General features: G+C 39.8%; 1 protein-coding gene across 5 annotated transcripts in view; it reads right to left on the reverse strand.

Annotated features, from left to right (window-relative positions):
• DPP10 (dipeptidyl peptidase like 10) overlaps window positions 1-22,699 on the reverse strand; it is a 1,540,096-nt gene that overhangs the window by 590,475 nt on the left and 926,922 nt on the right. The window contains exon 1 of one of the 5 annotated variants that reach the window (XM_026015550.2): window positions 5,279-5,591. The exons of 2 other annotated variants lie outside the window; for them this stretch is intronic. In XM_026015550.2, coding sequence (XP_025871335.2) covers window positions 5,279-5,350 — 72 coding nt within the window. In that variant the 5' untranslated portion in view covers window positions 5,351-5,591. Of the gene's footprint in view, window positions 1-5,066; window positions 5,244-5,278; window positions 5,592-22,699 lie in introns of those variants that run through there. 2 more of the 5 variants (XM_072757588.1, XM_072757586.1) reach the window with 2 other exon arrangements.

Raw genomic sequence — 22,699 nt, forward strand, 5'->3', positions numbered from 1 at the left:
TCATTACCTTAGGAAGCATATTACACTGAAAACAGAGTGCAGCATATTCTGCATCTAATTCACCTGTTAGTGAGAATTAGCCAAAGTTTACTTCCAGTTTGGGTCCTTAGAGAGTAGGATGGTAAAGAAGTGAGTTTTGCCTGAATGGAAGTAGAGATGTAATAGAGTATGTTGAAGTCTGTGTTTCTGCCAAATCAGCCCTGATGTTCAAACCACATAATACATATTATTAGTATAATATGTATGTGCATGTGCAACCTCATATGTAATCCTAACATGGGTACTGAACAGTGCAATGTTTTGTAAAATGTTAAAATAACATACCAGTTATAGGTAACTCGATAATCCTCTAAGCCTCCCCACCCCCCACCTTTTTCTAGGTTCCTGTTCCCAGACTAGGGAATGAAAGCATATTTGGCATGAGATAGGCTTTATTCAAAAGTCTTCACATATTATTTCACTTAATAATTACAATAAATATGTAAAGGATCACCTCCATTCACAAAAGAAATATAGAAAATAAGCTCGCCTGCCCAAGGAAGCAGAGATGACTAGTGGAGCTGGGATATAAACTTGAATCTGTGGTTTCCAGTGCATAACCCAATGCATAGACAATAGTAACATTATGTAATTGTAAGTGATTCAATGAACCAAAATTTTTAAATAGCATTATTTTTACTCAGGCTGAGAGAAGTTTGTTTTCAGTGTTTTAGTTCTAATATAATGCACTTTATAAGAAAATGCAGCATTAATATTTAATAATACAATTTTCTTTAACCTCTTTTTATATAGTTTAATTTTTCTTAAATGTGCAATTTGCTCAGTCCCTGAAATAAACAAAAAGATTAGAAGCTTACAAGCAAGGGATGTTTTGTGGAATGTTCTAAACTCCCTAGATAAAATGGCATATATACATGTAATAAGATATACCATGCATATGTAATAAGAAATTAAGCGATAGTAGAAAGTGTATAATATCTCCTAAGTCATAAAGACTTCTACATAATACCTTTACCCAATCCAATTCCAGTATATGTGCCCGAAGTGAGCACCCTTTACCCAATGTAAATTATCTTTTGTAAACCAAATCAAAAGAAGTCTCCGATCAATTAGATATATTTATGTTATGTTGAGTAAAGAGTAATAAATGGCCTATTAAATATTTTTTCAGCATGATTTCTAAGAGCTACTTTTGAGGTTCTGTGTTAAAAACAATAGTTTATAGACTAAATTATAACATCTTTTATATTTTTCAGGGAAAGATGGAAAAATAACTTTTGAAAAAATTTTCATCAAGAATATAGTTGAAAATTTTAATCAAGTTTGCCTTACCAAACTTGAAATAAAAAGACTGAATCCTAATTTCTGTATGATAACATTTGGATTAATATTACCTATAAGTGAGAAGTACAAGAGATATTTTACAAGAGGCATTTTGCATGTTACATATTTAATTGCAGTTTTGACCACGAATTATTTCATCAAGAGGCTGTTGCATACTGAACCATAAGAGACTGGTTTTCCACCAGAATATGTTTGTTAGAGAAAAATGCATAACTAATGATGTCTTTGCTACCAAATTGTTGCTTATAAAAATATATTGTTTAGTCATACTTCAGAAAGTAGGGTTGTGGGGTTTTTTTGTTTGCTTAGCTTTTCATTTTGTTTGGAATTTTGTTTTTGTTGTTGTTATTGTTTGTTTTAACTTGTTTTGGTTTGGTTTTTTTGGAGCTGAGAGGACCACCAAACATTTTAGGAAATATTTTTACCCATTGGATTCAGCAGAAGGGTGCCACCTGGTGGTAATGTGGATAAACCAGATTTAACTATAAAAACGTACCTCATTTAAAAAACCTTGAAAGTCCCATCATTACTAAGATTTTTTTTTAAGTTCCTGTGTACTTATCAGGACCTACCTGGTTCTTTTTATATTATTTCCATCAATGGAAGAGATATTAAGTTAATTTTACAATTTTAAGAGCTATTATTTACATTTCTAATCAAAGCTTTAAACAAATTCTTCATGCCATATTCAAAGTAAATCTGTACACACAAAATATTTGTAATTATTTTTAATTATGCTAATAATAATGTGTTGAACTGTAATTGTGTAGAAGTTAGAAGGTAGGGCTTTAGAATTAAATGACCATATTTTATCTTATGTACCACAGACTAGGGTTAAGTTCCATCTCCACCACATATGAAGACAAGTTTAAGTTAGTTTCTTTAATCCTCTATATTCTCATCTCTAAAATGGGAATAACCACAGTACCTAACTCAAAAAGTTTCTTTGAGGACCAAGTAGAAAGATGCATTTAATAAATGTTACCTTATCAGTCCAGAGGACAGTACTCTGCACATGGCCAGCATTCAGGAGGTTACTTTTTAAGAATAGTAAGTTACAATTTGTCACACAAGATTTTAGATCCCTCGATGTAAAGTGGGATACTGATCATATTAAAAATAATTCTATCCACCTGTATCAAATCATTTACCTAGAGATTTTGTAAATGTGGAGCATTATGAGAACAACAAAAATAACTGTCATAAACATTTAATCAATGAAGTTTTAAAGGAAAGACTACTGAAATGATAACATTTCCAATGATTCAGATTATTAATAAAGGTACACAGTCCCTGCTATTTTTGTGGCTGCTTCTCCCTGGGGAAGAAGTGACTATTGTCGTGGCACCGTGTGCCTTAGGAGAGTCACAGATGAGATGAGACAGGGGGGTCAAGCCCACTAAAGGACCATAACAACAACCAAATTATATCATTCATAACCATTTCACCCAGAGGAAAGACCAGTCTTCCACCACTCTGTAAGTGGAAACAGGTGTGCTGATGACCTCGGGACAAGGCGTTTTGGAGATTTCATAAAAAAATCTCTACCATGAAAAGCCAAAGACCTTTCTGGCAATATTTGAAAGCTTAAATCACTCAAAATCAATACACAGTGAGTGATTAGCTGGAGCATGCCCCCTATTTAACCATTAAGTAGGACTTCATAAAGCTATATTTTTATTTAAATTTGTGAATCAATTTTTTTTTTCAGAAATATAGAAATCAGACAATCACTCACATCTAGTTGGGGGTATTACAGCTAGTGCCACATGAGAGTTGTCGGACAATCGCAGCATCAGGCCACAATGTCTAACCCGGTTAATAAAAACTTAGTACTCTTAGAGCAAGTAGTTCAAGCAATCACAGCAATCATCCACATTATCTGGTCATCATTTCACATGTCAGGCTTCAGACAAAGAATATGCTAGATGTAGATGTTTTCTGGGAGCGCCTGGAAAATCCTCAATGGGACTGCGCTCTGCTTTCCTTCCCCTAGCAAACCCATTCTCTTGCATTTTTAACCCAAGCATAATATGCGTGCCACTGACATTTCAAAATCCTGTAAATGTCCAAAAAGGCACTTAAAAAACTCAATTAAAACAAGAGTTCTGCAAACGGCCACTCCCTGAATATGTGAAGTGGCCATAAACAAAAAACACAAAAATGCACGCGAACCAAAAAGACGGCTTCAAGCTTGACTCTATCTCTCCAGATGAATTTTAAGTACCCGACTAGTCCTGACAAAAGGCTTCCCGGTGCACACGCAGCTTGTCCACTGTTTACATACACATTTTCAGTCCCTGCGTGCTCTGCTCTGCTTCTTCCTCCCCACCTCCACTGGCACTGGAGCAGTTTGCAGCACCTCAAGTAACCAGCTGGTGTCACAGGTTAGTGAGCAAAGATTTCATGTGGGGACTCTCACCTGACTAATCATTCCTATTGGAAGCATCATTCCAAGAGCAGCAGAGAGAGAGGCTCAGCGCCTTGTTAATGAAATTTAAGGGCTGTCAGCTTGAAAGAGGATCTTAAACCCATGCTCCTCTCCCCAGATTCCCTTTATAATCTGCTGACCAGTTGCCACCTTGTAGCTGGAGAGGGCAGGGGAAAAGGATGTAAGGGAAAAGGACAGACAATACAACACAGACGTGTCAATGTTGTGATAGTTCTCTCAGGGCGGGGAGTAAAGCGGCCAGTTTAAGGAATCCACTGCTCTGTACAAACTGCAACGTTCACTCCAGTACTTGGGGGGGGGGGGGGGCTGTAAGGCACCGAGCAACCCTCGCCACCTGTGTGAACATATGTGCGGGAAATGAGGAGGAAAGGGAAGGGGAGACGACAGAGCCCCCAAGCCAGGAGGGATGGCCAAGCCTGGGATGTTAGTAAGAGCAGCCCTGGCATCCCCCCTCCGCTCGCCGCCCCTCGGGCCATCCGCGCGGCTCCCCTGCCCTGCTCCTCCGGGCTGCACTACGCGAAGGGCCGAGCGGCCGCCCGAGCCTCGCGGTGGCCCCTTTGCAGCAAGGAGCTGGCTCGGAGCGCGTCCGGCAGACCCGTGCGCTCGGGGCAAAGGGCTGCCCGCCGGTCCCCGGCGCCCCCGTCGTCAGCCGCTGACCTGACGCTTGCCCTCTCGGCTCAGGGTCCCCGATGGGTGTAAACGGGAGGACACCTGGAGCGGGCTCAGCACGGCGCCCCTCCTCCCGCCCGGGCACCCCGGCGCTCCCGACCCTACAACTTTGGGAGAAAGCGACACCGAACTCCCGAGTCACCCCAATCCGGGGACGGAGACCAGAGGAAGGTCCACCCTACGGGCTCTGCTACAAACCCCGAAACGCCACATAAAGGGGGGAGGGGGGTGGCCGGTGCGGAAGGAAGGGGCCAGAAATAGCCCTCGGCCCGCACAGGCACCTCGTCGCTGCAGACCAGCACCTCTGGCCCCGGTACCCCGCCAGCTTCCCGCACTGACGCCCTCTGCTCCCAAGCTCCGCTCCCAGCCCGGCCCTCGGACGCCCGCAGCACCGCCCGCCGCGGGCAGCCCCCTGCCCCGTCCCGGTCTCCCCCAGAGAGGGGCAGAAGGGGGGGAACTCCGGCGGCTGGAGGTCATTCGCCGAGTGGGCGGCTCTGGCGGCGCCCGCCCCTCTCCGGCCCTGCGAGCGGGCGCCCCCGGGGCGCAGCGGAGCCCCCAACCCCCCCCCCCGCCGGGGCTCCCGGGCCAGCCCGGCCTCTACCTCTCTGCCCCCTTCCCCGCGGCTCTGCGCCCCGCGCATCCTCTCGCCCGGCCCCAGAGCGCGCTCGGATGCTCTAACTTCCTGCGGAGTCCGTGGAGGAGCGGAGGGGAGCGGGGAGCCCGGAGCCCGAGCCCGAGCCCGAGCCGAGCCGAGCCGGGGCGGGGAGCGCGCCCCGAGCCACCCCTCCGGGCCCGGCCCCTGCCCGCTCTCACCTGGTCCGCCGGCGGCGCCTGGCTCGCCCTGGCCCCGGGGGTGGGCTGCTGCTCCTGCTTCATGGCTGTCATCGCCGGCGGCCCGCGTCGGCGCTCACTTCCTCGCGGGCACTTCAGACGCGTGGACCGTCACTTGGCGGCGAGGGCATTGGCACAGCAGCCGGCGCGCTCGGGGGGGCGCAGCGGCGGGGGAGGGGAGGGAGGGGAGGGAGGGGAGGGAGGGGAGCGGCACCGGGCGGGCTCCGCGCGCCAGACCCCTCCTTCGGCTACCGCAGACCCTCCGCGGCCCCCGCCCCCGCCCCCGCCCCCGCCCCCGCCCCCGCCTCCCGGGCGTGCGGAGCCGCGGGGATGGAACGCGACCGAGCAAGTTAGCGGCGCCGCGGGAGGCACCTGACCGCGCTCCAGCCACGTCTCCCGGCGCCCGCGGGGCCCGGCTCGCACATCCTACCGCAGTCCGCGCCCCCCGCGCCCCCCGCGCCCCCCGCGCCCCGCGCCCCCCGCCCCGGGGCTCCCCGCGCCGCGCTCAGCGCGCCCGCATCGCCCGAGCAGCCGCAGCGCGGGAGGGACCCTGCGCGCTCCGCACACGCTCGGCCGCCGCTGCCCCGCGCCGCGGGCCCCCCGCCCCCGCCCCGCGCCGCCCCCGCCCCCCGCGGCTCCTGCAAAACCCGGAGCAGCGGAGCGCGCCCGTGCGAAGCCCTCGGTGGCTGTGCCGCTGCCACCGGGCATGCTCCAGCGCCCGGGGAGGGCAGGGGGCTGGGGGCGCTGGGGCTGCCCGCACCTGTCGGGACCCAAGGGGCGGCCCCAGGGCACGGGCCGAGCCCCTGCGTCTCTCCATCTGTGCCAATGGACAGCCGTAGCCTGGAGTCTCCAGCCTGGACCCCCCCCCCCCCTCCTCCGCTAGCTGCCAGTGGAATTCCCAAAGGTGGCTGGGTTGCCAACAATGAGAACGAGGGATGACATTCCACTGCTCACCCCCCCCCCCCCAGGATACATAGACAAGTCTTCACATTTTAAGTCCCGTCTGTCTCCAACCTTCCCTTGGCTTAACACAACCCTCTCCGCCTCCAAAGTTGGTTTTCTGAGCACCTATCATGCGTCACACACACTGCAAGGCTTGGACACGGATTGCGGGGGTTGGGGGAGGGGGGTGTGGGGGACACTAAATACCCAGACAAATTTAGCAAATTCCCTGCCTGCAAGGTGTGTACCTGGTACGGTGGGTACTGGGAGCCTAGAGCAGGGATATGAACCAATGAGTCAAATGAGTCCATTTAACTCTTTGGAAGTTGTCTTCCTGTGGGTGGGTATGACACACCAAGTCCACCGGCTTCATCTAGGTGCATTACTACCTGGTTTTCCCTGTTGCTGAGAAGGGCCTGCCCAAAGAAGATGGGCCACGAGCAGTCCCCAGTCTCAGGCACAGGTTTTGGAGATTGCTCACCAGAGAAAAGGCTGGAAGCAGTTAAATAACCAGATGTTATTGCACTCAGTACCGGGGTTGTGGCAAGGTTCTAGTGGGAAGGGATGGAGCATATGGATGGGGGAGTGCGGCTAGTAGCTTTGAGTTTGTTTTTATTGGCTAAGGCCTAGCTCCCCCACCCTTGTCTGAGTCTATGAACTAGCTATTCCTAGAGAGAGGCTATCCTAGGATAATAGGAGTTGTGCTCTTGCCTGTTAGTGAACTGTCACATTTGTCCTGAGTATTGTGACAACAGTTCCTTTAAAATATGTTAAAAAAAAAAAAAAAAAATCAAGGGCACCTGGGTGGCTCAGTGGTTAAACGCCTGCCTTTGGGTCAGGTCATGATCCTGGGGTCCTGGGATTTAGCCCCACATGCCCTCGGCTCAACTGGGAGTCTGCTTTTCCCTCTCCCTCTGCCCCTGTGCTGTCCCTCTCTCTCTCAAATAAATAAATAAATAAATAAATAAATAAATAAATAAATAAATAAATAAAATCTTTAAAAATTAAAAAAAATAGTGATCTCTAGGTTTTATTAGATTAGAAAATAAAAATATGAATTTTTTCTTCAGAAAGGTTGGATTTGAATGATGAGAGCTTACTTTTCAAAACTAGGTAGTCGAATGAATATTATGAGTTACTTCTGATAGTGCATCGGTCCAATGGAAATAAGTTTTTGAGAGGAATAACTTTGCTATTTGTAAAAGTATAAAGCAAAGTTTAGAAATGAAACATGGGGAGTACCTGGGTGGCTAGGGCATTAAGCATGGGACTCTTGAGTTCCGCTCAGATCATGCTCTCAAAGTCCTGAGATCAAGCCCTGGTCCATCTAGGCTCAGAGGGAGTCTGTTTGAAATTCTCTTTTTCCCTCTGCACCCCCACCAAATCTTCACCTCCTCCTGCCCTCTGGCTCACTGGATGCTTGTGCCCTCTCTCTCTATCAACATAAATAAATCTTTAAAAAAAATGAAACATGGGTATAGTAGCTATTGAGTAGTTTATCCAGTAAACATGGCAATCTCTGTTTTCCCATATGCTACCCCTCTTCCCCCAAGGAAGAAAGGGGTCTACATTATTCCAAAAGTGTTTCTGACCTTATATTTTGCTCTTCTGCTTATCATTTTAGTACATTCATCCTTTGAATGTGCTTCCATTTTGGACAATTGATTAAACTTGAGAGTTTATGTACAAAGATTTTTGTTGACATGGGACAAGCATAGATCAGAGGGAATCATTGTCATCCTATTTGATTACTTATTTGATTGAAGTCGACGGTTCAACTTCCATTCTTTTTCAGCATTCATTATAAAATCCACTTTGGTTACAAACAAAAGATGTAAGTTGTATATGTTTCATATATAATGTGTATATGTGTATATGTATCATTTTTTAAAGGAAAGTTTCTTTGATTTGAGTCCATCTTTTTGTGTGGGTTTGTCTAAGCTAAATGCATTATTTATATCTGTTGGGGGTCTAAGTTAAAGGTATTAATTAAAACAATCTCTCTACAGCATATCATTTCTAAAAATTAAAGATTCAAGGAGAGCTTTGTAGAAATTAATAGAATATTTTTGAGTACTTTTCCTCATATGTTTGATGAACTAACTCATGGATAACCATAAAACTTAAAATACTGATACAATAGTAAAAGAGCTTTTCCTAGATTTTGTGGAATGGGATCAGACTCTCGTAACTGCAAAAGACCTGTCTCCAATCTGTGGAGAGACTGCTTAGCAAAATTCCCTCTATTTTAAGTTATAAATTTCTAAACTTTGCAACATACTCAGAAAGATTTCTAGGATTTAGACTCCATCACTTCCTTCTGAAAATTTTCATCGGCTCAAATCCTAGTTTTGGGTTCCCATGGAGATATAACCTATCATGTTGCATCCTCAACATACTGATAATTTCCAAAGTCCCTCAAAAATTTTCTTGCATAAAATATTGTAAGCATCTACAATATCTTTCATTGATATTTGATTCTTCAAAAGTGAGATACCAATTCAGTACATTTCATTTTACTTAAAATTATTAACATGAATAATTGAGGATGGCTGATGAGATTTAGATAATAATTAAATTTATTGAAGATAATCATTAAAATGTTTAAGTGTCAGTGGCAAACAGAGGATGTTCCAGAGATACTTAAGTCATGTGTGCTATACTCAGTCTTCCATATCAAATAGTAAGTCCAGGACCCTAAAATCCCTAATTTACTTTAACAACCCCCCATAACAAGGCCTGGCTAAACTCTGATATGTTAGAGAAAGACAAAAGTCCTTTGAGATTTAGAGAAGTAGGGTAGCCTTTAAAGATAAATTCTTCAGTTTCAGATAAATCAGATAAGGCAAATAGGATTCTGTAAGCAACTAGTGCCCTGGATTCTGTCCGCACCTTTTCCTTCTCTCCTCTCTCTTTCCTGAGATAATTCTGCAGTGTCATGTAAAGGCCACTTTGATGGGGATTTCCCTAGCATTAGCCAGTCCTCTATTGAGTGCCCTTAATGAGCACAGCATCAGCAAGACAGAGTTCATGAGCTGTGCCTTCAGAGACCTGGCCTGAAATGTGTCCAATTAGCTTTTCACAGATCAAGAAATAGCTTTAGTTCACATCTTCTGCTATCATTTGCTTTCGATTTATCAATCACCTCTACTCACCTCAATCGGCTTCTTGAATTTCCCAAAGTGCACATCATGTCATTGTGCAGAAAACCGAGATGTTGAGCAATCCTCAGAAACAAGCTATATTTTAGAAACCCTAACTAGTAAAATATCTCAAAAAATCATTTTAAAAAGAACAAATAAAAAAAGGAAGGAAAAGAAGTAAAGGCCCTAAATATTTAAGGGATAACCATGTACATTACTCATACTGTTAAGAGATTCTTGCAGCATTAATTTAACTAAATTTTTTGTCGGTCTCTATGACAGGAAGACTTTCCTGTTGTAAAAATTCATAGCCCAATTATGATCTCTGGTGGAAGCAGACAGAGTTGCAATATCCTGAGAGCCATTCTGTTGCTCACTGGAGACCTGCAGATATTGACAAACTGCTCATTCACATTGAAACCCAGTGCTATAGAGTCTGCTTAGTTGTTATATTAACAAACCTCACAGCCTCTTTAACAAACACAGCCCTTCTAAAACATATGTAATGGTTTTAAGACAGGAAAATAATGCTTATGATTTTTCTGTGTAATATTTTCTCTCCATTCATATAGCTGAGTCAACACCAAACACTTGAGAATGTGGGAAATTTACCTGTTGTCATTCTTTTTACCCAGTAGAAGCTTGACAAGGGGTCCGTGTTTGTTTATTTGATTTTTTTAAAGAGTAATTACTTAATGAATCAGTTATATTGGCTTAGCAAAAAAAAAAAAAAAAGACATTTTATCTTTTTCAGTTGATATTAGTGGTTATTTTTTTGTCTGATTTTCATATTTCTTTAGAAATAAAATCAGGTTTTCCAAATCAGATTCTGTCTGCAAATAACAGAAAGGTTGTCAGATGTGGAAGAGTATTTAGAAACACTGGCGTAACATTTGCTGTTTTCAGGCAGTGAGTCTGCCTTTGATAAATAAATTTCTCTGAACTTGGTATTTCTCGTTTTCATAACTAAGATTAGATTTTCTAATAAGTCAAAATATCTCTTTATCTTTGTTCTTGGAAAGTACATTATTAGTGAGACATCTCTTATACTCAGATTTCATAATAGTTACCTAACTTTTTCCCTTATATAATTCCCACAACAGCACAAAGCACATTTCCCGTTCAGGGAAATCTTTCACAAACTGCAAGAGAAAATGCTACTGTGAAATCCTAATTTTTGGAGAGAAGAGAGAATTTCCATCTTTTGTAAAAATTTCATCATGTTCAATTTATTCTTAAGGAGTTAATACTAGATTCAGACTTTCCCATGAATTTTCCTTTTGAAAACAAGAGATAGTCTAGCATATAGGTGAAGCAGCTCCCGAGCATCCACTGACATTAAAGGGCTCCTGGCATTTTTCCCACTAATTGACTCTCTAACACTGGGAATTATTCTCCTAAAAAAAAAAAAAAAAAAAAAAAATTGAGGCCAAGTCCTTGGATTCACAGCTAGTCCTTTTACCACACAGTCATCTGTTTAGATTATACAAATATAGTTTCAGGACATCTTGGGATGTGACCTCTATTGAAATGAGGCACATTAAGATACATCTCTCATTACTGAACACTGTTTAACCTATTAGCCTAGATGGGTTGTTTGCTACTGGTATAGATCACTTCTTATACTCTAATATTTGAGTAAGGGACAGGCAGGGCTAGGTAGGGAGAGATAGGTAGGGGGCCATAGGACCAGCCTCACAAAAATCCCAAAAATGTGAAGATGAAAGGAAACCAGAGATGAACAAACCAGACAATCCTGTCCCAGTTGCCAGATGCAGGGTCTTGTTATAACAGCTACTTGTGATCAACAGAGAATTACAGGACCATAAAAAGGAAGTAAACAGACGAAAGTGTTATCACTAGTCGGTACTCAATGCTGATATCAATAGAGATGTTAAAAGGACTTAGGTTCCCTGGTTGGCTTTCAATAAAAGACCAACCCTATAAGCCTCCAGTGGCAACCTTGTCAGGACCCCTCTCACTACTGAAAGCTTTTTTTGTACCCTTGTTTAATAAACTTCTATCACTTTATTTACTCTTTGTCCATGAGATTCACTCTTCAACTCTGTGAGACAAGAACCCTACTCTCTCGCTTCATATTCACATATTTCTTGTCCATCTATATCTTTTGGGGAGAATAACTGAGTCATTTAATATCTATCTTAAACATCTAAATATTTACTAACGTCATGTCTTTATTCAAATCAGAGAAAGAAGAGAAAGAGGTTAAGGAAAAGTGGACGGAGAAAATGAGGAGAAAAAAAAGCCAAAACAATGCATTTTGAAGCTGTTGGAGATAGTAGAGTATATTAAACCTTTCATATTTATTCATGCTTTCACATGAGGACTAGAAATACTATAATTCCTATTGGTTAGATCCTATGTATTGCTCCTGCTGTTGGCTATTTTAGAAAGCATAGTCCAAATTTTAATTTCCTTATTTTTCTCTAGCTGATTTATATTTGATATTTTCTTTTTTTTTTTTAATGGTGTTGAATTTTTTTTCTGGTTTCTTGTATATTTGATATTTTCAATCAATAATATCAACCTTATATTTTCTTGTGATATTTTATCATTTTTTGCACCTAATAGTTGATTGTAAGCACCAGTGGAGAAGGTAGAGAGAATCTATAACAAATAGCACAGTTTATATAAATCAGTGACTAGAAAAATGCCTTTTACCTAGCTATTTTATTGAATCAGCAGTGTTTGTATGAGTGTTTAATCCTACATGATAGGATGTCAAAGTTGCCTCACAGATGAATGAGCAGCTCTTTCCTGGAGTCCCTTAGTCCTCCCTGTGGAGAAACCTACCACTCCTTCTTCCATCTTCCCAAACGTGACTGACCTGTTAGGACCCAGCTCCTCTCCAAACTCCAACTCAAGTTCACAAGGATTTTCTTCATTCAGTATTTTCATAGTGTAAAAGTCATTACATATTTCATGACACTTTTCTGGACTGGCTTGTGTAGCATCCCAATTGTCACAAGTGACTTCTCTTTCCTAACAAACTGTAAATTCTCGGGGAGAGAGAACAGCCCCTTGGGGACTGACTTAAAGTTTGTGTGTGTGCAAAGGGTTGTGGGTAGGGGTCTATATCAGTGTCCTTGCTTAAGTAGAGATTTTGGGGGATATGTAAGTTGAAAAAAATTCTTCTCCTCACCCCCTGAATATTAAGCTCTGTCAGAAACTTCCATACACTTGTTTTGTTTTGCTTTCTTTTAATTTATTGAACAGGGTCACCAGGTGAAATATTTTTTCTCTCTCTATTGTCTATTGTTCACCTTTACTATGCCATGTAGAAATTATATAATCTTGATATTCCTCTGATGCTGGGTATGAGAAACGGCCCACAGATATTGCTTGATTGCAAAACATTAAGTAAAAGCCAGATAAATTTGGAATTTTCCACATTAATGAGCAGATCCTATTTGTTAATAAAATACTGAACCTCCAATGCTGTGAACTCAAAGCGCAAAATGAATTTGGAGATAACAGCTATATTGGCAGTACCACTCCTAATTTATTCTTTCCCCCATAATACATAAGTATTATACTCCTTGAGAAAGGAGGAGCTATACCGAGTAAAATGATAAGGAAATGTTTATTTGAATAAGATATTTTGTTGTTTTAAATATAGCTTAAATTTCCATAGCTTGCCTATAAAATGCCAAAAATTAACACAAGGTCAATAGAATTTTTCAGGATTATACCTAATCCTAGCTCATAATTTGTTTTGCCTTGTGTCCTCTCCATACATCTCAAGCAAATTTGTTTACCTAATCTACTAGCCTTTGGACCACATTTCAAAAATAGTGTGAGAGGATTGTCATTGGATGGGGTATACAAATAATAGCAAGAAAGGAAAATCTATATACTTAGAGAAAAAAAAAGAAAAATATTGGACCTTCCACTTAAAGTAATAGAACAAATTAATACCATTTAGTGTGGGGAGGGAAAAAGAGGCAAACATCCCTATGCAACTCAGTTGGATCTTAGAGTATAACCACATCATGGCATAATAAAGTTGATGTTCAAAATAGGACCTTAGAAAAAGTAAAATCACACTGGACATACTTTAAATGACAGGGTTATTTCAAGAAGATAGACTGCAGTGATGCCAGCATGGGTTTAGGCTAAACAGAGAAGTAGATATCAAAACCAAAAGCACAACATTTACAATTAATCTAGATAGCAAGATCTCTCTCCAAATTTCTAAATACCAAAAGCAACACAGCTTGGATGTCTGTGGTGTCTATTTTTTAAAATAATAAATTTATTTTTTATTGGTGTTCAATTTGCCAACATACAGAATAACACCCAGTGCTCATCCAGTCAAGTGCCCCCCTCAGTGCCCGTCACCCATTCACCCCCACCCCCCACCCCTTCTACCACCCCCAGTTCGTTTCCCAGAGTCTTTATGTTCTGTCTCCCTTTCTGATATTTCCCACACATTTCTTCTCCCTTCCCTTCTATTCCCTTTCACTATTATTTATATTCCCCAAATGAATGAGACCATATAATGTTTGTCCTTCTCCGATTGACTTATTTCACTCAGCATAATACCCTCCAGTTCCATCCACATTGAAGCATATGGTGGGTATTTGTCATTTCTAATAGCTGAGTAATATTCCATTGCATACATATGTAGTCTTTGGTGTCTAAATAGGACAAAGCATATGGAAGTTGTGGGACAAATAACCAACCTGATAATCCCAAAACATTCAAGAAAGACCCAAATAGTCAGTAGATAGTCACTAGAAAGCACAATGGATCAATTTAAGAACTTCCAAGAGAACTAGAAGATTTTTATGAATTCCAGTGTGTAAAAAAGACCCCCCGTTTCTATTTGCTGTACCATGGGTAATAAAGTTCTTTGTCTCTGACTCAAAAGTCCCATGTCTTTTGAAAATATCCATAAAGCTAGTTGACTGACTTGTTAGCTTGCAATTTGTATAAAATCTCAATTCTTAACAGGCTGATGTCAAGATCTAAGGTGGCTGGAGAAAGCTAGATCCTATGAATCCTTGAAATTGACACGCCAGCATTTCTCCTCAACACAAAATCCCATACTAGGAAAAACTACTAGAAGTGGAAGCAAAATTGAGCAGAACGGAAGTAACACAGATGACTAAAAGATAAAATTCAGCCAAAAGATAGACAGATCCAGGCAACCTAAGAGCACAAGCCATCATATATTTTTTAATACTACATGAAAACAAAAATATAAGGATCTATTTGAAGTTGGAAAGCCTCTCCTCTCTGAACTTATAACTATTTAAAGTTCAAGAAAACAAAACAAGTTCAAGAAAACTAAATTCACATAAAAATGATCAATACAAAACTATCCTGGTCATAGCCTATGATAAGTGTCACCTTAAAAACAAAACTGCCACAAGAAATAAAAAGAATCATATCCCTATAGATAAGGAATTGGTAAATCACAGTCCACAGGCCAAATCCGGACCTCTTCCTATTTTTATAAATAAAGTTTTCTTGGAAAATAGTCACACTCGCTTATTTACATATTGCTGAAGACTGTTTTCATGCTACAATGGCAGTGTTAAGTGTTTGTGACAGAGAACATATGGCCCGCAAAGTATAAAATATTTACTCTCTTGCACCTTATGGGAAGTTTGCCAACTCTGCTATTGACAAAGAAAGCTTGCCAAAAAAGTCATGCTCAAAAATTTTTCAAAACTGCAACATACTATTTCAAAATGAGCTAAAGAACATTTTAAAAATATCATACGAATACATGAGAGAATAACATTAATCAGAATTAGAAAAACTCAGTAATAAAAAGGGACGGAACTCAAGAAAGAATGTGAAATAAATGTCATATGAGAAATAGAGACTATTCTAGGAGATGCATAAGAGCAAATAAACACAACAAATGATACTCTAAGAGAAATCGAGGTAGGAAGGAAAAAAAATGTTAACCATAAACAAGTGAAAAAATACACTCAAGACAAAGCAACAAATACTGGAGGTGGCAAAGAAGATCCAACATACAGACTAGGGGAGTTCTGAGTGGGAGAACAAATCAAAGCAAGGTTGGGGGAATGGGGTGGGAAAAATGTTAAGAACTTTAAATCATGAGAATGAACCTGAAATAAAAAAAAAAAACAATTTAAGACTACTTATTTAAAAATCATATAGTGTACCTGAGATCAGAGCAGCACAATTAGCACCAAGTAAAATTAAAGGATCTTAAATAAGTCATTGAATGAATGAATGATTTGGGCACCTAGACAAAAACAACATTTAACTTAAAAAGTAACTAATATTATATTATCATTAGACTTTTCCACAACAACACTTTATCTTCAAGGGAAAAAATGAAATTATATATACAATATGCAAAAAAAATAAAATGTAGGCCAGAAATTTTATGTATTTATATATGTTTATACTTCTTTTTTAAAAAAAATTATATTTATTTATTTGAGAGAGAGTAAGAGAGCAAGCACAAGCAGGAGCAGGGGCAGAAGGAAAGGGAGAAGCAGATTTCCCACAGAGGCTGGATCCTAGGACTCCCTGACCATGATCTGAGCCAAAGGCAGATGCTTAACCAACTGAGCCACCTAGAAGCCCCAAAATGTTCATGTTCATGTTCTTAGATTTAAACTGTAAATTTAAACTATTTTCTAACTCTCCTTTTTTCCCTCTACCCTTCACAGCAGTGAATTCTGTGTCACTGTCAGAGATCTCTCTCTACTCCTTTAAATACTGCCCTTTGTTCCTTCATAGGCATTTCTTCCAATAACTCTTACATGTCTAACCACACCTACTTCTTAGAGCACCTAGACTAACACAGTCTAGCAATAATGACCAACCTACTTGCAATGAGTTGTCAGGTAAAATACAGGGTGTCCAATTAATTTCGAATTCAATGAAAAATAAATTTTTAGTATAAGCTGTCCACTGTGGACTTTTAGGGATATGCTTTCACTAAAATTTCTTTGTCATTTATTTGAAATTGAAACTTACCTGGGGGTCCTGTATTTTTATTTGTTAATTTTACCAACCCTAGTAGCAGTGATTATCACTTACACTCAGATTGTGGTCATAAAAGAAACCAAGGCTTCTTAGAGAAATGAATCTGTATCTGGAATGAGAAATGTACCAGACAAACTTGGAACATTTTTGCATAAGCTAGCATGGAAGCCATCAAAAAATACTAGGATAATATTAAAAGGAATTAAAAGGCAACCTTGAAAAAGTTCTAGGCAGCCAAAGAAAAATTTTAACTTTGGTAAGGATAACAATTATAGTTGATGGGAATCCATCAAGTATGTTTAAGAGCCAAATGGTCCTCTCCCAAGGATTATGGGGAACCAATTTTTTATTATGGAAACAAGGTAAAGAAATAGAACGTTGATTCTGCCCTTTTTGGGTACTGCATGCCTGAGTAACCAAACTGTTACTCCAATTGTTGTTGGAGAGGTTGCATCTCTTTTGAAATAAAATTATCCTAGCAAATAGATAAAAAATAATGGATATAATTAGAGTATTACCATTTTGGAAGCTCCAATAAAATAATGAATTGACATATTAAGCATCAGCTTGTACCCTGATAAAAGAACATAAGACTACCTATAGTCTTGCCAGACACTTCAAAGCTATGTCTGACAAAGGGTCTACTCTCATTTGTAAGAAGTACAAGGCAGAGAACATTCACACAGTCAGTAACTCTACCCTGGCTTAAACTCTGTTCAACTCATCAAGTTCATCTACAGACAAATTTTAAGGAAGAGAAAAGAGAGTTTAGTGGGGGTTGGGGGAAGGGATGACTTGATTAAAATGAAGTTACAAAACATATCAATTAGAAAATGGACAACTAAGCCATAGTGCATTTGGATGCACACCTAAGTGATAAACCATCATAAAATACAAGGAAATGATTACTATAAAAATCAGGACAGTGTTCATTTTAGGAGGGAGGGAGGACAAAGTATATGGAACAGTGTGGGTAGCTAGCAATGTTCTCTTCCTTGAATTGGGTGGTGGCTAAAATGGTATTTGGTTTAATAATAATCTTGTGTGATTTCCTGTACCTGTGTTTTATTTTTACATAAAAGCTTAAAAAATGCCTAATAGAGTTCTTGGCTCCTAGTAAACACTCAATAAAGGGTGGCTATTAAAAACTATAAAGTAAAAGATAAGGACTACATTTAGAACAATTCCTTCCATGTTATTTTTTTAAAGTGATGGTAAACCTCCAGTTCTCAAGGTCATATTCTCTCTCCAATGTATGTAGAGCTACAAAATTGCTCCTGCCTTTCCAAAACACGTTTATGTCATCAAAGGTGTAATAACTTTGCATATGATTCTAGAACTCCTCAGAGTTAGCAAACACCAAGATAGACAGGAGGTTGTAAAGGGAAAGGCACTTTATGTTTTGATGGGGATCCCCTATGGGATCTTCATTGCAAGACCATTAACTCATTGCAAGACCATTAACATACTGTTAAATACTAAAGTAACTTAGCCTACATTTGACACCATGGAGAAAATTGTAGATTGTGATCGATTTTGTTGAATTCCAAGTTTATGTGGAAAAAGCAATGAGTCCCAGCCTGAGCCCACTCTCTCCTATTGACTGCAGAACTACACAGACAGTGTGATGTACAGAACAATCCGTGCTCTTCCTAGCAGGATTTGTGGTTTCAGGTGGCTCTGCCTCTTGCCTTCCCAGACTCAGTGACATGCCTGTTTGAAGGGCTATAGTCTTCAGTCTGCAATTGTCTGGCTATAAACAGGTGTACAGTTGCTATTCAAGCTGAGCTTCAATTAGTATTAGAAGGATGTCTTCTCTTCCCTTATGTCCATACTTCTTTCTTATGTAGCACCTGCCTTGGAACTATCTCTGTCCACACTGCCAGATCTTGGCACAGTGGGCTGTGTCTGAGGGTCCAAATGGGGTTCTTCTATCTGCCAAGAAGTGCTAAAATCTCTGCATTTGTACATCCCTGGAAAGATACCCCCTCCAAATGCACATTTTCTCCACCTCAAAATGTTTCCAAATTCATTTAGACTCTTCAAAGAAGCCATCCCTGCCCACTCCAGTGAAAAGTGATTCCTTCTGTTTTACATTCCTAGAGCACTTAATCTCTTTACCACGCATTTGTCTCGTATCATTTATTTCCTTGTACCATCAGTCATCACACTGGTTTTCTAGCACTCTTTCCACTCTACCACTCTATCGAGTCTATTCCCATTTTGGAATTTTTCCTATGAATAATAATAATAGTGAAAATAATAATAACTCATATTTATTGACTGCTTAATGTGACTCAGGCACTGTCTAATGCTTTTAATGCAACAACTCTATAGGGTGGATGTTAGCTCTACCTCCATTTAAAATCCTGTAAACCTAGGCTTAAAAGATGTCATCCAAAGTTTCACAGCTATTTAGAGGCATAAAAGAGGTTTGAACACAGGTGGTACTATTGCAAGTATCCTTAGTAATATCCTTTCTTATATCAAAACTCACAAAGATTAGGTGTCTATTTAATTTAATCCATAAAGTTTCATAGAGTGCTTGCTATGTTGATTTTTTTGCCTGCCATTATTATGTAATATATTATAAATTTTATAAGTGTATGCGTGTGTATATATACTATATAAATATATATGTATATACTAAGTATATCTATATGTACATAGTATATACATATAGCTACCCCATAAAAAGTCAATAAATAAAATGAAATGGGTAGATGACTTATAACATTGAAAGTATTTTGTAAGATCTTTGTCCAATTTATCTAGCACAGAGGATATAGTAGTTGTTCAGTAGGATTTCTTTTTTCTGCTATCATAATTATCTCTATGCCACCCCACGATCCTTATGAACTATTGGTTACATGCAGTCTTCTTCATTCAGATATATTATTTAAAAATCTTTATCTAAGTGAGAAGACCTGTATTTTAAAATTTGTATCCAAAAGCCTACACTAACAATAAGAATCTTTGGCAGAAATTTTCAGATGCAAGTCTGGAAAGCTGTGGAGAAAAATTTATATAGTATTCTCGAATCAGAGTATACAGGGAACCACCTATTTGCCTATATTTGAGATAGTCTTTGACAATTTTCAGTATAATTTATTCGACGTAAATAAATAATAAATGCGTTTTGGTAAGTATGCTTCAAAGGCAAATGCATGAAGAAAGATACAAACAAAATATTGAAACTTCTATTTGGACTTTAGGTCATTCTAGTGTGATAGTGTAGTGGTTCTCCGTGTTGGGTGCTTCTCAGAATCTCTCACTTCCAGATCTCCATTGTGAAGATGCAATAGAGTTATATCTAGGAATCTGAATTTTTATTAACACCTAGTTGATTTTGAAGAGATTGGGGAATTCCACTTTGAGACCAAAATTAAAGATACAGCAGTTAAGAGAAGAAATTTGGAGTTGGAAAGACCAGAGAGTCACTGATTCAACATTTACTTGCAATGTACTTAACTTCTCCAAACGCCAGTTTCCTTTTCTGTAAAATGCATAATAACAATGTTCTCTGACTCATAGCTTTGTGAGAAAATACATGAAAAGTGATTGGCTTACTGCCTGGTACATAAGACGTGATAATTGCTAGCACATAGTGGTAGTGGTGGTATTACTAGTGTAAAAAATTGTAGGTGTTCTCAGAGTCATATGTCATGAGGGAATTAAAATTAAAACAGCAATGAGGTACCACTGCACACCTATTAGATTGGCAAAAATCCAGAACACTGATAACATCAAATGGTGGTGAGGATGTGGAATAATGAATACTCATTCACTGCTGGTGGGAATATAAAATTGTATAGCCATTCTGGGAGACAGGTTGACAGTTTCTTATAGAACTAAAAATACTCTTACCTAACAATCCAGTAAGCACATTCCATCATTGATATTTACCCACATAAGTCGAAAACATATCCATAGAAAAAACCTGCATGCAGATATTTATAGCAGCCTTACTCATAATTGCCAACACTTACAAGCCACCAAGATGTCCTTCCATTAGTGAATAAATAAACAAACTGTGGTATATACAGACAATGGAATATCATTCACTGATAAAAAGAAATGAGCTATTGAGACACATAAAACACACAGAGCAATCTTAACTGTATATTGCTAAGTTAAACAAGCCAATCTAAAAAGTCTATATACTGTGTAGTTCAAACTATGTGATGTTCTGGAAGAGGCAAAGCTTTAGAGACAGTAAAAAGATCCGTGGTTGCCAAGGTTTTGTAGGAAGAGAGGGATGAGTAAGTGGAGTTATGGAGATATTTAGGGCAGTGAAACTATTCTGTATTATACTGGGGGATGAATATATGTCACACATGTGTCAAAATACACAGTACATACAAAATAAATAGTGAACTCTAATATAAACCATGAATGTTAATAATATATTAATATGCTGGCTCATCAATTGTAACAAAAGTATCATGTTAATACAAGCTATTAACAATAGCAGGAAATTTTGTGTGTGTTTGTTAGGGAGCATATGGGGACTCTACTTATTCTGTAAACATAAAACTGATTTTAAAAATAAAGTCGATAATAACAAAGCAAACTAAGACAGAAAAGGTAGGTGCTACCCTCATAGTTAAGTAAGAAAATGTGATATCGAAGAAAGAACATTAGTTCCGAACTCAGGGATCTAGGTGAAAAAAAAAATACACATTTGGATTTTAAAGACTTAGCACAAAAAAAGGAACACATTTCATTTACAAATTTTATATTGATTATTATTGGATATAATGTTGCATTAAATATATTAAAATTAATTTCACATATATTTATTTTTCAAATTGACTACTAAAATTTTATAAATTATACATATGGTTCACATTATACCTTATTGAGCAATGTGATCTGTGAAATGCTTAGCAGGTTTCTAGCATAGAACAGGCCTTCCAAAAATTAGCAATCTTAGATACTCATCAATATCCTAAGTGTCTTGTAATGATCTTTCATTATTTTTCTTAATTACATAAAATTATTTTTTTTCATTTTTTTAAAAAATATTTTATTTATTTATTCATGAGAGACAGAGAGAGAGAGAGAGAGAGAGAGAGAGAGAGGCAGAGACACAGGCAGAGGGAGAAGCAGGCTCCACTCAGGGAGCGCAACATGGGACTTGAGCCCAGGTCTCCAGGATCACACCCTGGGCTGAAGGCAGCGCTAAACCGCTGAGCCACCAGGGTTGCCCTACATAAAATTATTTTTATCACTTTTCCTCCCTTGATGAATTCTAACAAAAAATTAAGGCCAGTTTAATCCTTTGGACATCACCCCAATTTTTCCATCCTGTCTTATAACTGAACTGTCCAGTCACTGCCTCTGGACTGTAGTCACCTCCAGAGCCCTGACTGGTAACATACCAGCATCATCTGGAGCCAGTTAGTACTTTTTGGGTCTCTCCAATGTGTGCATCCTTCCTCCCATTCTTGGGGGTCCTAAGCAGATAGCCCTGGTTGCCTCTGAGAAACTCTAAACTTTCAAGAACAGTTTTTCAGGAGTTTTCCATCTTCCTGTGAGTCACTGAGTGGGCCAAATGGTTTTATGTTAGAAAAAGTTCTACTATTTAAATGTTGAAAAATAAACCAAGTGACTTGTACCCCCTGCTATACACAGCTCTCATGATTCTCTGATATAATGTAACATACAGGACCTCAGCCGAAAGAATATCTGCATTTTCTTCTGGCATTTTGCTTGATACAGTTTGAAGAAGATCTAGACCCAGACCCTGGAGAAGTGAGGATCATCTCCCGGAGGCTAGAGGAAGTCAGTTAAAGGGATCTATGGGACAGAAGCTGCATCTTGGAGGCTCTCCATCCTCTACTGGTACTGGGGTTGAAAAAAAAAAAAACAGAATGAGATGTGCTAGGACACCCTTGGGTGTCTGAGAAGATCATTCCAACATGGTCTCACCCCATTTCATGATGTCAAACATATTTAGGCCATAAGATCAAAGAAATTATCCAAGATTCAGAACACCAAACTCTCGTGAGGTATAGCCATCCTCAGCAGGATCCAGCTTGTTGGACTCTGTAACGCATTTGGCATATTTAAGATCCCCAGCACATTTTAAACCTTTTGTGACTTCCCCACAGAATTCATAGCCTTGTGGAAATTATTCTATATTTTGAATAACGCCCCCATTCACTGAGCAGATCCATTCATTCTCTGTCATCTATTTCATCTCCTATTTTACTAATCTTTCCAGTCTGTTGATCAAGTCTGTTCTATCCAAGCATCTTATAATACTTTAAATATCCCCTTAGCCTGGGAAGTGCCAATGCTGTTGTTGTTT

Source organism: Vulpes vulpes, chromosome 5 (genome assembly GCF_048418805.1).
Source record: "Vulpes vulpes isolate BD-2025 chromosome 5, VulVul3, whole genome shotgun sequence".
NCBI classification, from domain to species: domain Eukaryota; kingdom Metazoa; phylum Chordata; class Mammalia; order Carnivora; family Canidae; genus Vulpes; species Vulpes vulpes.